Here is a 13,615-nt window from a genome sequence, read left to right on the forward strand (position 1 = left end):
TACAGATCATATGAGCAAAAGACTCAATAGCAGCACCTAGATGAATCCTGATTTAGTACATACTATTGCGATGTGAATTTTGATTAATGTATGAGACAGTTTATAAATTATGTTCCTTTAATTTTTGGAATGGTTTGTACATGCCTTTCAGATTTCCCTCTTGCAATCTGATTTCCTACCATTGCCCCTTTATATTGGCCCCTTATAAATTCCCCACACACACTCACTAGAAGAGCAGAGATGGTGCCAAGAGCAGCAGAACAAGATACAATTTTTATGCAATCCATCCCTTATCCCCTGACCACTATAATGTCCCCATGTCTATGGGGACATCCAAACAAAATCACTACAAGCATAATATTCACACTATTCTCAAAGGATTTTCCCAGGTATTCTTCCCATTTTCCCAGGAAAAATCCAGGAGAAAAGATCAGTGAACACATTCATAGACCCTGGCAAGGCATTCTTAACAACTGTGAAGATGATGTCAATAGCCTTCATTTTATTTATCATATGGTATGTGATGAGAACTATTTCTCCTGAGGAAGCAATGCACACTCAAAAGGAGGAGTTTCCAAACCATAAATCCTTCCCTGACTGTCTACCAGGTAGTACAAGGTTAATTGGTGGTCCATTACCAAGCTCCCATAGAATATTGTTCTTCAGTCAATTTGTCAAGTCCTCTTGTAGCATCTACAATTTGGTGCTTTTGTTGCTTTGTAATAGGAACAAAGAAAACATGCCCAACCCTATTGGCATCTTTATCTGCTGAATCTTCACTAAGCTATTCAGAGGTGCCTGTTATGCTATTACCTGTTTTTGGTGTATGTATAAATAGCTTTACCCTCTTTGATTACTACAGAGTATAAAAGTATGTGAGCCACCATGTTTGAGAATCTGAAAGAACTGGAAGAACCTCTTGTCCAGTCCTAGGGTGATTTGTGGACTGAAACATATTCTCCCTATATAATTTCTATTATTTGAACATATAAGTAGAGCAGTTTCTTTTGAGCATGAGTTGGATCTAATTCCCTTAAATCTGAAATAGTCTGGTACAGTCTTAGGAAATGTAATTCTCCCCTTCTCCCTTCTTCCCATGAAAGGGAAGTTCCCTCAACTCTAATGTATATGCCTTTTGTTAAAGTCAGGGGAATCAGGTAAGGGGGACTATGCCAGGTAAAGAGGACTCTTTTTGCTCCTAATATGGTCTGGTACTAAGATATCCTTATGTAGAATATGGTGAAAATACTGGTCAGGTGTTTGATGACATCAGTTTGGGGGCATACCAGGATGGAAATTTCCTCTCCCAAGGAGCAGATCCAGGTGTATATGGGCAACTCTTGAACTCAGAGTTTGAGATACTTGCAAGGGACTCTAAGAGATTGCCCCAAGGTTACAGTCAAGTCATAGTAATATGTCAAAGATGAAACTTCAATCCAATCCTTCCTGACTCTATCCTATACTTCATTGCCCCTTCCCCAATATATCTATATGAAATATGAGGTTCAGAACATAAGGAGGCAATTAAGAGAGAAGATTCAGTCCTCAGCGGATTGAAATCAATTACATTTGAAAGCATTTAACACCCCATTATATTAGTCAATCATAGGTCAGACTCTTTGATGACAAACAAACAAAACAATCATCAAAAATGTGCAAAGCACAGAGATACAATGATATGATCTTGGAATCAAGCAGGACTGAGGTCAAATTCTGTCTCTGACTTTTGGTGATGGCAAGCCCCAACTCTTCATTGTATTGCCTTAGGCAGTTCCTTGTAGTATGCTATGTTGGTTACAACATAGCTTTGGTAGAAAATGGGTCCCTGCACAAGTCAAATAACAGTTCCCTCTTACCATAAGTTTAATTCTATGTGCAAGGCATTCAGTTTCCATGCTGGGATCACCACATAGAATTAAAATGGTTCCTTCCCTCAGGGAACTCTCAATGAAGAAAAGCTAACTAATGTCCCCCTATTAAGAATTATTCAAATGGAGGGACCTATGAACATCTATTCCCAAGAAGTGATCATTGTTTCCTCTCTGCCTCTGTCATTAGTCAAGGAACTGGATTCTGATATTTACCATGTTGACTTTTTCTTATATTCTTCTAGTTCCACCTAAAATTGGCATTACCAGTCTGTCATTATCCTCATATTGGATGGCAGCCACGTGCTGTGTGAAGAATTTATACCCCACACATGTAAATGTCATCTGACTAATGAATGGCATTGCTGTTGGAGGAAAAAAGTCAACTATGCTCACTGAGAACAAGGATGGCACCTTGAGTGCTTACTCATGTCTTCTGTAACTGTGCAAAAAGAAGATACTGTTTTCAGTGCTCCATGATTCCCAGCTTCCTATCAATGAGACCCTGAGAGCTTCAGTTTCTACCAAGGATTGGACTCAAACATACCCAGGTGAGTTTATCTCTGGTCCAGTCAGAGAACTGAATTTCTATTTGACTCTTTTACAGAGGTGGTTCAGAGATCCATTCAAACAGAGAGCAGCCCACTTGATCCAACAGGATGATGACCACAATCGTCCACTTTCATAAATGGGCATGGAACTTTTCAGTTTATGAAGGTCTTTTATCCCTAGTATTTCGTTTTCCTTACATCATTTTCCTTAAGTTAGGCAGTAATTTTGAGCCTATCTTATTTAAAAAGTGAAACGGCTTACTCACGTTCACTTAGCTAGTAAATAGAAGAGTCCAAATTAGATTCCAGTCTTTGTTTTTTGTTTTTGTTTTTGCAAGGCAAATGGGGTTAAGTGGCTTTCCCAAGGCCACACAGCTAGGTAATTATTAAGTGTCTGAAACCGGATATGAACCCAGGTACTCCTGACTCCAGGGCCAGTGCTTTATCCACTGCGCCACCTAGCTGCCCCGTTTCTTTTTTTTTCAAAGACTCATTATGCCATCTCATGCTGTAAGCTACTCAAGTGCAGGACTCAACTACTGAGAGGCAGCAGAGTCTTGTCATTTGGTTTTTGACTGAAACAGTCACCCCTCTTTAGGCAACATGGTTGCCTCCTGCTCTTGGGGCTCACAGCATTGATGTCAAATTTATTTTGATTACCTGATTGGAATAGCCCAGTTATCTCACTATAGTTCAGAATCTCCAAGCTCAAGAGATCTCCTCTCTTTATAATCCCAAGCAGATGCCATAACAGGCATGTACCAACAAGTCTGGCTTTCCTTTGACTCTTATTTTAAAACTTTTCCCTTTACTCCACATGTTTCTTATGCAAGTTCTATGATTCCACTAGGTTATTGACAAATGCCAATTATAATCATTTCTTCCACAATTTTAAAACTCTTTGCATCATAGAAACTAGAACCATGTAAAAATAGTCTCTACATTATAACATTTTATGTTATGGAGATTTTATAAGGATAGTCCTTTTTGTTGTTATTGCTGCTGTTCAGTTGTTTCAATGCCTGATTTCTCAACACCCACGTGAAATTTTCTTGATGGGCACTTGCAAGGGTTACTGAGAGGTTGTCCCAAGATCCAATCACTGGAGTGATTTATCATTTCCTCCTCCAGCTAATTTTACAGATGAGGATTTGAGCCAAACAAGGTTAAATGAATTGTACAGGGTCATATAGCTAATAATTGTCTGTAGTCAGATTTGAATCCAGGGAGATGAGTATTCCTGAATCCAGGTTCTCATTCTATGCATCTACTACCTAGATGCTCTACACTTGCTCCAAATAATAAATATTTTTAGAGCCTCAGGTAAGTCATTCCATTTAATATGTCTGGTCATTTTATTTTATTTTTATTTATTTATTTTTTTAGATTTTTAAAGGCAATGGGGTTAAGTGGTTTGCCCAAGGCCACATGGCTAGGTAATAAGTGTCTGAGGTCAGATTTGAACCCAGGTACTCCTGACTCCAAGGCTGGTGCTCTATCCATTGCACCACCTAGCCACCCCTTGTCTTGTCATTTTAAAAACAATTCTTTCAAATTTCATCTATCGTTCAAAAGGATATTATAATACCTGATAGCATGGGAATAGAAGATGTATATTTTTTTAAAACTTCTTTGAGCTACAGTAGACATTAGAACACAGACCATTAGAACTAGAAGTCAGTTATGGAATCATTGTCAGAATCTATCATTTTACAAATGGGAAAACTTGGAACAAGGGGAAAATGATTTGCTCAGGAAGCCTCAAGAAATGGGTAAAAGAGCTAGGGTCTTGCTATCCTGTTCTACATCTCAATGCAGCACTGTGGTATAAATGATAGAGTCCATGTAACCTGGGATCTAGTATTGTGGTATAGATAATAGAGTTCATGTAACCTGGGATCCAGAATCTTGTCAGTCATATGCAGAGGTGTTTCAATAAAGGAGCATCTACTCATTAATAACATTTGGCATCACCCAGCCCAGTTGGCATCACCCAGTCACATAGATTGAAAAAAAACAAGGAAAGCAGCTAATTGGAAAACTCACCACTAGTCAACATGACTATATAGAAGTTGAAATAATTGGAGTCACATTAAACCTTGTCTATTTACTTATCAGAATGAAGAAATTATTTTACAATCTCTTATGAGAAAAATAGTTGGGATCCTAATTGCAAACCGATCATTCTTCTGATCCACTGGAGAATGGTTGAGAAAACCTATCACAGCCAAAGTTCTGACAACCAACATACCCTGATGGTAGGGAAAAAAAACAATTTAATAAGAGTTTTCCCCAGATTTACATGACCAGTCATTAGATATAAGGAAAACTGAGTTATCTACACAAATTCTTTAAACTGAGAGATGGAAGAGAACAAACTTCCTTTTATGGGAAAGAATTACTATGTCAGCTAGGAACTTTATCTGATACTAGAACATGAAGCCAAAATCAAGTTTCTGCTATAGTTATGACCTTAGAAATAATTCCAGAGCAGTCCAAGTAGAGATTTGGATGCAGAGGAAGCTGAAGATCTTGGAAACCTAAGCTCAGCTAGATATACTTAACATCATAGGGGGAAAGTGAATACTCAAGGTCTACTACCATCAATCACTCACCATCAATGTTCCTTTTTTATTTTTTTTAGATTTTTGTTTTTTTTTACAAGGAAAATGGGGTTAAGTGGCTTGTCCAAGGCCACAAAGCTAGGTAATTATTAAGTGTCTGAGACCGGATTTGAACCCAGGTACTCCTGACTCCAGGGCCATTGCTTTATCCACTGAGCCACCTAGCCACCCCATAAATGTTCCTTTTTTGCCAAGCTCTCAGCTGATGTTTCCTTTTGTCCCTTTGACCTCCAGGTTCAGAAGTTTCTGCACAGCTCTCTGTGATTTTACTCCTGGAATTCAAGGTTCTGTTGCTGCTCGTTGTCTTCATATCCTTTTTCTACAGAAAGTGTAAGACAATGGGTAGGATGATGTTTCTGATTAGTGGGCAACAGGGACAGGACTCAAAGAAGGTGGTCCTAGGTCTCAGTTACTGTTGGACTGAGAGGGCAGTAGATTATGACCTCTCCATCAATCTTGAGGCATTTTGGAATGGAGGCAGGAAGAGATGGGATAAAATATTTTTCTCAGTTTCCAGCATTTATGAGCAGCCTTGTAGGATCTTCATAGTGGCTCCTAAGTTTTCAGTAGAGAAATTCTATTGGGAGAAATTGTTGATTGAGAGAACAGGTGAAAATCAGTCAGATAGTGGAGGGATGTCAAAGTGAGGGTCACTAGACATTGGTACTGACTAATCTTTGCTCTCTATTTTTTGCTTTATCTTCAGGGACCAACCTCTCATTCAAGTGCTCCTCTGCTTCAACTCCTCAGCCTGGACTTCCCACTGCTTCCAGCAAGGGTCCTGACCTGGGATGGAAAACCGTTTCTTCTCCCATGTTAATAGCACATAATAGTTGATCCCAAAAGCTTTCTTGGGTTCCTCTGAGTCCAGCCACCTGGGCAGAGGCCAAGGGCATGGCATATATCAGGCTGAGCTTGACATCTCCAGATTGACCCAAGATCCAGGGCACAACAGGGCAAAGAATCTGATTCCTCAATATTTTAACTGTTCTTTACCAGCAGAAGAAGACAGAACTATATGGATTAGAGCAAATGTGATCACATAATATTGCTCCTGTGGGGCTACCAGAAACATCATTGCTCCTTCTCTTTGCTGTCATCACCATTGTTGTCCTTTCTCTTCCTCCTCTTCCTGAGTTTCTCATTGTTAATAATCTCATCCATTTTCATGTGGTGGGGATTCTAGAACTTGTTCTTCTTGTTTTATTTTTCTTGTTCTTGTTCTTGTCTCCTCACCCTTGTTTTTTTATTTTTTTCTACTTTTGTTCTTTTTCTTCTTCTTCCCTTTCTATTTATTTTCCTTCCTTCTCATCTTTTCAATTATTCTTCATTTGTTTTTCTCCTTGTTTTTTTCTCATCATGTACATCATTTGGCAGTGTATCAAGACTTCAGATTTTCTATGAATATCCAAGGGACCACTTGATGTAATATAGCAATAACAGTGTATATTCAGTTCATATCATGGCTTCTGTAAGCTTATAGAAAAACTATTCAATATTTTCCTTTTAAATTAAGTGACCTAGAAAAAATATATAGTGTATAATTTAACTGCTATGTGCCTCTACATTGAGTTGTTAACCTAATGTCTTTGTCACTGTGTATTCAAAGTGTTATGACTGTCTCCAAAAATGCTGTGGATAGTCAATGCCAATAAGAGAGCTCTCCTATCCACTCCTATCCACATGCTTAATCTACTTCCATCTCAAGCATCTAGCTCCATAGTAGTGCTAGCATTGAATCAAAATTCACTCTTGGTGTAAAAGAAAATGAAATTCTACTTTGGAATATGACCATCACAATTGGAACATGAAGTCCCTCATCAGCATAAGTTCCTTATCTGTAAAATGAGCTGGAAGGTGAAATAACAAACCATTTCAATATTTTTCCCAAGGAAACCCCAAATGAGGTCATAAAGAGTTGGATACGATGTAAATGACTGAACATTAGCTATTGCTATTATGATTATTATTAGGTTTCTGATGGCTAGGTAGAGGTACAGACTTTATACTTCCAAAACTATGTCTGGTCTCAGCTTTCTGCCCTCCCTCCAACTATATGGACTACTTAGTTTAATCAGTTTTCTCAAGCATAATCTAAAGGGAAGTTTATTTCTGAAAATGAATCTATTCAATCAAATCATATCAAAATTCAAATAATCAATGAAAAGTAGTACTTATAAATGAGATATGTTTCTATGAAATGCTTAATTTGAAAACTACTAAGTTGTCAAGATTTATTTATGGTTGTACCATCAACTGAATAAAAACCTAATCCTTTTCATGTATTCTCTTCCCTAATAAACAATAAATCATCAAACCTTTTCTTGAGTTCCTACTTTTTTCCAGGTACTATTCTAGAGACAGGGAACATAAAAATGAAACCTTCTCTACTCTTTAATAGTCTATTGTTCAATAAAATGTTCCATTCCCAATCTGTATTCTCATTATTAGTTCCATTACTTTATTTCTGAAATCATTTAGATCAAAGTGATATAATATAACATATAATAATATACATAAAATATATATAAATTATATATATATATAAATTTACATAATAACATTTCTCTAATTTTTCTGGATTGCTATAAATATTCTGTTCATTCATTATAAACATTAGAAGTCTCTGGGCTTTATTACTTCCTCCTGTCTTGGAATATTGAGGAATTTCTGAATCAAGAAGTAGGAATAAAAAGAAAAGGAAGAGTCTCTGATCTAAAAGAACCTCTGCCTCTCTATGGCTATTCCTTATGCAAGGATTTGGTCTGGGAAACCTGCAGTTTTTGAAATCATCACAACTGAAATTATCTCTAGAAATCTTAGGATTTCTTGGACAATGATCAGATCCTTGCCAACTTGACTGATGCTCTATAAAGAAAGACAGTAGTGATTCCTACCATGTGAAGAGTCTTTTACAATTAAAGAATAAAAATAAACAGAATGATGTGTCTCATTTAGCATGATCTTGGGCTATATTAATAGAAGCTCAATGTCCAGAACAAGAAAGGCATTGCTAAAATCATCTGCCCTGATCAGTCTACTGTTAGAGTATGAACTTCAGTCCTTGGCACCACATTCTTTCTTTTCTTTTCTTTTTTTTTAAAAAAACATTTTAGCATTTTATTTATTTTCCAATTATATAAAATAGTAATATGTACCCATTATTTTTTGCAAAGCTCTGAATTCCATAATTTCCCCCTCCTCCCTCCCCCCCTACAGAAGGCTGTCTGACAGTCTCTACATTGTTTCCATTGCCATACATTGATGTGAATTGAATGCTATAAGAGTAAACATAAGAATAAACATAAACTCCCTCCCCCCTCCCAAGAAGATGAGAAACCTCAAGGAGAGAGAGAGAGAGAGAGAGAGAGAGAGAGAGAGAGAGAGAGAGAGAGAGAGAGAGAGAGAGAGAGGAAAAAAATTGTGCTTCAGTCTGTGTTCAGATTTCAATGACTCTGTCTCTGGGGTGAGTTGCTTTCTTTATCATAAGTCCACCAGAGAAGTTGCTTCAATGAAACACAACTCAGAGGAATGTAGGAGGGTTGACCTGAGCCCTCCCTCAGAAGGGAAACTCTAGGACAAACACGATTCTGCTTCTTCCACCCCAAGACACTGTCTATTGGATAATGGGGCAGGCACTTCTTCCCTCACGTTTCTGGGTTGACCTCCTACTCTATCTTCCTGGGATCTCCCAGGAAAACAGAGTACCTAGAATCATAGCATATCCTATTAGAATTAGAATACAGATTATAATCTTTTGGTACAGAATGCAATCTAAGTCCAGAATGTAAGATCTAGAAGGGACCTTAGAGATCATCTCCTCTAACTGTTGTGTTTTTGTATAAAAGAAGAAACTGAGGACGAAGCTTGGACAATGACTTACCCAAAGGTTCCAAATTAGTGAGTAGCACATCTGGGTAGATTCCCCTGACATCCTGAGCATAGGTCCAGACTTCTGTTTCTCCTACCCTTATGATAAATGACAAAGGGACTGGACAAGCATAGAAGTCCAGAAGACTGGACAATAGCAGGAAAATTTGTAGTCCTACTTGACCTTTCTGATCCTGCAGTCACTTCTTCCAAGATAAAATCAAATCTCCTACCAAGCCACTTTCCCTCACTGACCTCTTCTTGTCAGTAAGGGAACTCAACCTTGCAATAACAATTTTATATTTTTCCTTTCCATCTTCTCTTTGTCAAATGCAGAGCTTGAACTCAGGTCTTCAAGACAGAAGTCAATTCTCCATGTACTGCATCATACACTTTGCAAAACTTCTTTTTTCTCCCCTGTTGAATCTCAAGGTGTAGTCAATTCCTTCTAAATGTGTCTTCATGTGTAAAAAAAATTTGTTCACTCCAGTCTTTTCAAAGTTAGAGATCATGGAGACCATAGAATCTAAATTCTTTAGTTTATAAAGAAGGAAATTGAGACCCAAAGTGGAAATTTGACTTTTCCAAAGTCATACAGCAAGTCTGAAGGGCAGAGCCAAAACCTGAGATCAACTAAGTGCTATAATGATTACATTGCTAGACTTGAAATAAAAAACATCCTGGTTTTTAAATCCTGCCTCAGATAAGCCACTTAACCTCTCTTAGTCCCAGTATGCTTTATCTGAAATATGGGAATACTATTAGCTTCTATTTCAGAGAATTATTGTAGGGATCAGAAAGATAATATATATATATATGCATATATATATATATATAAATCACATTGTAAACCTTAAAGTATTATATAAATGATATTACTATAATTATTATTATTATTGTTATTAAATACTCATCCTTCTAAATGCACCATTTAGGAGGCTAAGGGACAAAACCTCATCACAATATCTTCTTTTCTCCAGACTAATAATTCCAAGCTTCTTGGTGTGTTTTATTATGGGATCTGAAGGACAAGAACTCAAAGAATCATAGAGTCCTACAACAGAAAATAATCTTAGTGAAGATCTAGTATAGACCTGGCCCAAAAACTATTCTAAACTATCTCCAGATAGAAAAGGCCACCCAACATTTCCTTGGACACAGAAGAACCTTAGGAGGTCATTCCTTCCATCTTGAGCAGCTTTACTCACTGGAAAGATTTTTCTTATGTCGAGTTAACCCTGCCTCTGCCATTACTGCCCTCTGTGGGACATAGACTAAGGTTAACTTCCTCTTCACCAGGACTGTTCTTCAAATATTGGAACACAGATAGTCTGTTTCATTTCTTCACACATTACTTTCTTCTCTCCAGATTGATTATTTCCTAGCTCCCTGGCACATTTTGTAGACCTTTTATCTTTGTGGTCACCCTCCTCTGGATGCCATCTCACTTACCAATGTCTTTCCTATCATGTAGCACCATGAATGTGGTAAACCAGAAGGGATATGGCCAATGCAGAAAAATCAAACCAACTCCTTCTAACTTGTATACATCTTACTAGGCCTTGACTATTATCTGTTGAAGTTGCTGTCCCTTCCAGCTTTGTGTCAGTACCTGAGCTAATGAGCATGTCGTCTAATCCATCCATTGATTAAAATTCTAGATAGTCCTCCCAGACTCAGCAACTTGTCCAGGGTCTCAGTGGTAGGATCATATCAGAATTTAAATTAAGGTCCTCTGTTACTGTACTCAAGTTAGGGACAACCCTTATATCTCTGATCTTTTTTTTCTGTTCCCATGAGGTTCTCTTCTTTAGAACTGCTACCTCTACATTTATCTCTGTGTGGATGGCACTCAATTTCCATGTTGGGACCACCACACAGAAATAAAATGGTTCCTGTACTCAAGAATCTTTCAGTGGAGAAAAGATAACCAATGTCTCCTATATTAGGGATTCTTCAAAATGGAGAGACCCACAAGCACCTACTCCCAAGAAGAAGTTATTATTTTCACTTTTGTCAAGATATTTTTTCCTCCTTCTCCTTCCTCTATGCTGCAATTATCAGTCAGGGAGTTGTATTCTGCTCTTTGCTATGCTAACTTTTCCTTATATTCTTCTAGTTTCACCTGAAATTTGTGTTACCAGGCTGTCATTCCTCTCAAACTGGATAGCACCTACTTGCTATGTGATGAAATTCTACCCCAACCACTTAAATGTCAACTGGCTGGCGAATGGCATCAATGTTGGGGTAGATAAGTCAACCATACCCACTCAGAACAAGCATGGAAGGTTAAGTGTGTGCTCACTTGAGTGCTCATTCATGATGCCCATGTCTATGCAAAACAAAGATACTGTTTTCAACTGTCAAATGTCCCATGATTCCCAGGCTCCTATCAATGAGACACTGAGAGCTTCAACTTCTCCCATACGTGGAGCTCAAACTCAGATGATTTTATCTCTGGTCCCCATAAGAGAATTGAGCTTCTCTTTGACACTTCTACACAGGAAATTCAGAGCTCAGGTTCCAATGAAACAAAGAACAGTTCATCTGTCCCAACATAATAACCCTACTCCTCCTTCACAAATAAGCATGGAATTTTCTAGTTAATGAAAGTCCTTTATACTCAATATTTCATGTGTTCTTTACCTTACATCTGGGATTTTTAAGTTGGACAATGATTAAGAGCCCATCTTAGTTACAAAAGTGAAATGATTTACACGTATTTATGCAACTAGTAAAGAGAAGACCCGAATTGACTCTATTCTTTGAATCTTTTTTTTAAGATGGGTTCATGCCATTTTGCCCAAACTAGAAGTGCCAGGGTTCCTCAAATTCAGGACCCTACTGCTGCAGAGATAATCATGCTACTCTTGGGGCTCATAGGATTGATGCTAGATGCCTCTCAGGTACCTGGGATAACACACATGTACCACCAAACTTGGCTCATCTTTAACTCTATTCTAAGACATTTCTCCTTATTCCATTTCTTTTTTTTTTAGATTTTTCAAGGCAATGGTGTTAAGTGGCTTGCCCAAATCCACACAGCTAGGTAATTATGCTAGGTAATTATTAAGTGTCTGAGGCCAGATTTGAACTCAGGTACTCCTGACTCCAAAGCTGGTGCTCTATCACACTGTGCCACCTAGCCGCTCCATATTCCAAATACTTTCTTAGAAAGTATCCATGATTACACAGGGTCAATGGCAAAGTCTCATGATAATTATTTCCTACAAAATTTCAATACTATTTACATCATAGAAACTACAACCAATATAGAAATTGTTTCACATTATATGTTATGTTAAGGAAAATGTTTAAGGGTAGTCCTTACTATTGTTGTTTAGTTGATTCAGTGTCTGACTGCTCATGAATCCATTTGTAATTTTGGGGGGCAAAGATAATGGAGTGGTTTCCTATTTCATTCTGTTCATTTTACTAACTCAGGAAAACAGGGTTAAGTGAATAGCCAGTTAATAAGTTAATAAGTATCTGGAGTAAGATTTGAACTGAAGAAATTGAGTCTTCCTGACTCCAGGCACCACAATCTATTCACAGCATACCTAGCTGCCCTACATTTATTCCAGGAATCACTTAAAAAGAACTACTAATGTTTTTAAAGCCTCACATCAGTTACCCCTTTTGTATATCTTATCAGTTTAAAAAATGACTCATTCAACTTGTTGTCTACCAGTCAAAAGGATTTCATACTACCTGAAGTATGTTGAAAGAGGAAAGCATTTAAAAATAGCTTCTTTGAGCAACAAGAGACATTAGAACATGATCTATTAAAACTAAAAGGGGGGCAGCTAGGTGGTGCAGTGGATAGAGCACCAGCCCTGGAGTACCATCCTCAAACACTTGCTAATTGCCTAGCTGTGTGACCTTGGACTTAACCCCATTGCCTTAAATAAATAAAAAAAAATTAATTTTTTTTAAAAAGCTAAAAGGGAATGTGGGGATCATTGGCAGACCCTATCATTTTACAAATGAGAAAACAGAGGCCAAGGACTAAGAGATTTGCTCAGGACCTCTACAGATTTAGCTCAGAGACCTATAGATTGCTATTCTGTTTTTTAGTTGCAATGTGGCAGTGTGGTATAATAGAGCACTAGACTAGGATCCATGTTACCTGAGCTTTTCAGATATGTGAAGAGGTATTGTTCAAAGAAAGGGACACCTTCTCATTAATGACAAGGCCAGGTGGGCATCATTGGGTTTTTTTTATTTTTAATGGATATTTTATATTATTTTTCCATTTACAAACTATGAAAGGTTTTCAACATTCATCCATTTACATATTTATGTTACACATTTTATAAGTTATACATTTTTCTACCACCCTTCCTTCCTATCACCCCCTAGTCTCAGCAGCAAACAATCTAGTAAAAGTTGTACATGTTTATTTGTGCTTAACATATTTACATAGTTGTCATTTTGTGTACAAGGAATTAGGACTAAGGGAAAAGAAAGAAAACCATGGAAAAGGAAGAAAAACCATAAGAGAAATTCTTTAAAAGTGACCATATTATCCATTCATATTCTGTGGGATTTTTATTTTTTTGTTTCATTTTGTTTTCTTCTGGATGTGGATGTGTTGTCCATAACAGGTCTCCCAGGGTTGTCCTAGATCTCTGAACTTCTGAAAGGAACTGCATCCACCATGGTTCATCAATTCACAACATTATTGTTAATATATACAGCG

At 37.5% G+C, this 13,615-nt stretch overlaps 1 protein-coding gene across 1 annotated transcript in view; it reads left to right on the forward strand.

The window, feature by feature from the left end:
- Window positions 1–11,520, forward strand: part of LOC141497969 (uncharacterized) — an 81,996-nt gene extending 70,476 nt beyond the window's left edge. Inside the window, 1 exon segment of the mRNA XM_074200899.1 lies at window positions 11,031–11,520. Coding sequence (XP_074057000.1) covers window positions 11,031–11,520 — 490 coding nt within the window.
- Window positions 11,521–13,615: the final 2,095 nt, after the last annotated feature.

Source organism: Macrotis lagotis, chromosome 1 (genome assembly GCF_037893015.1).
Source record: "Macrotis lagotis isolate mMagLag1 chromosome 1, bilby.v1.9.chrom.fasta, whole genome shotgun sequence".
NCBI lineage: Eukaryota > Metazoa > Chordata > Mammalia > Peramelemorphia > Peramelidae > Macrotis > Macrotis lagotis.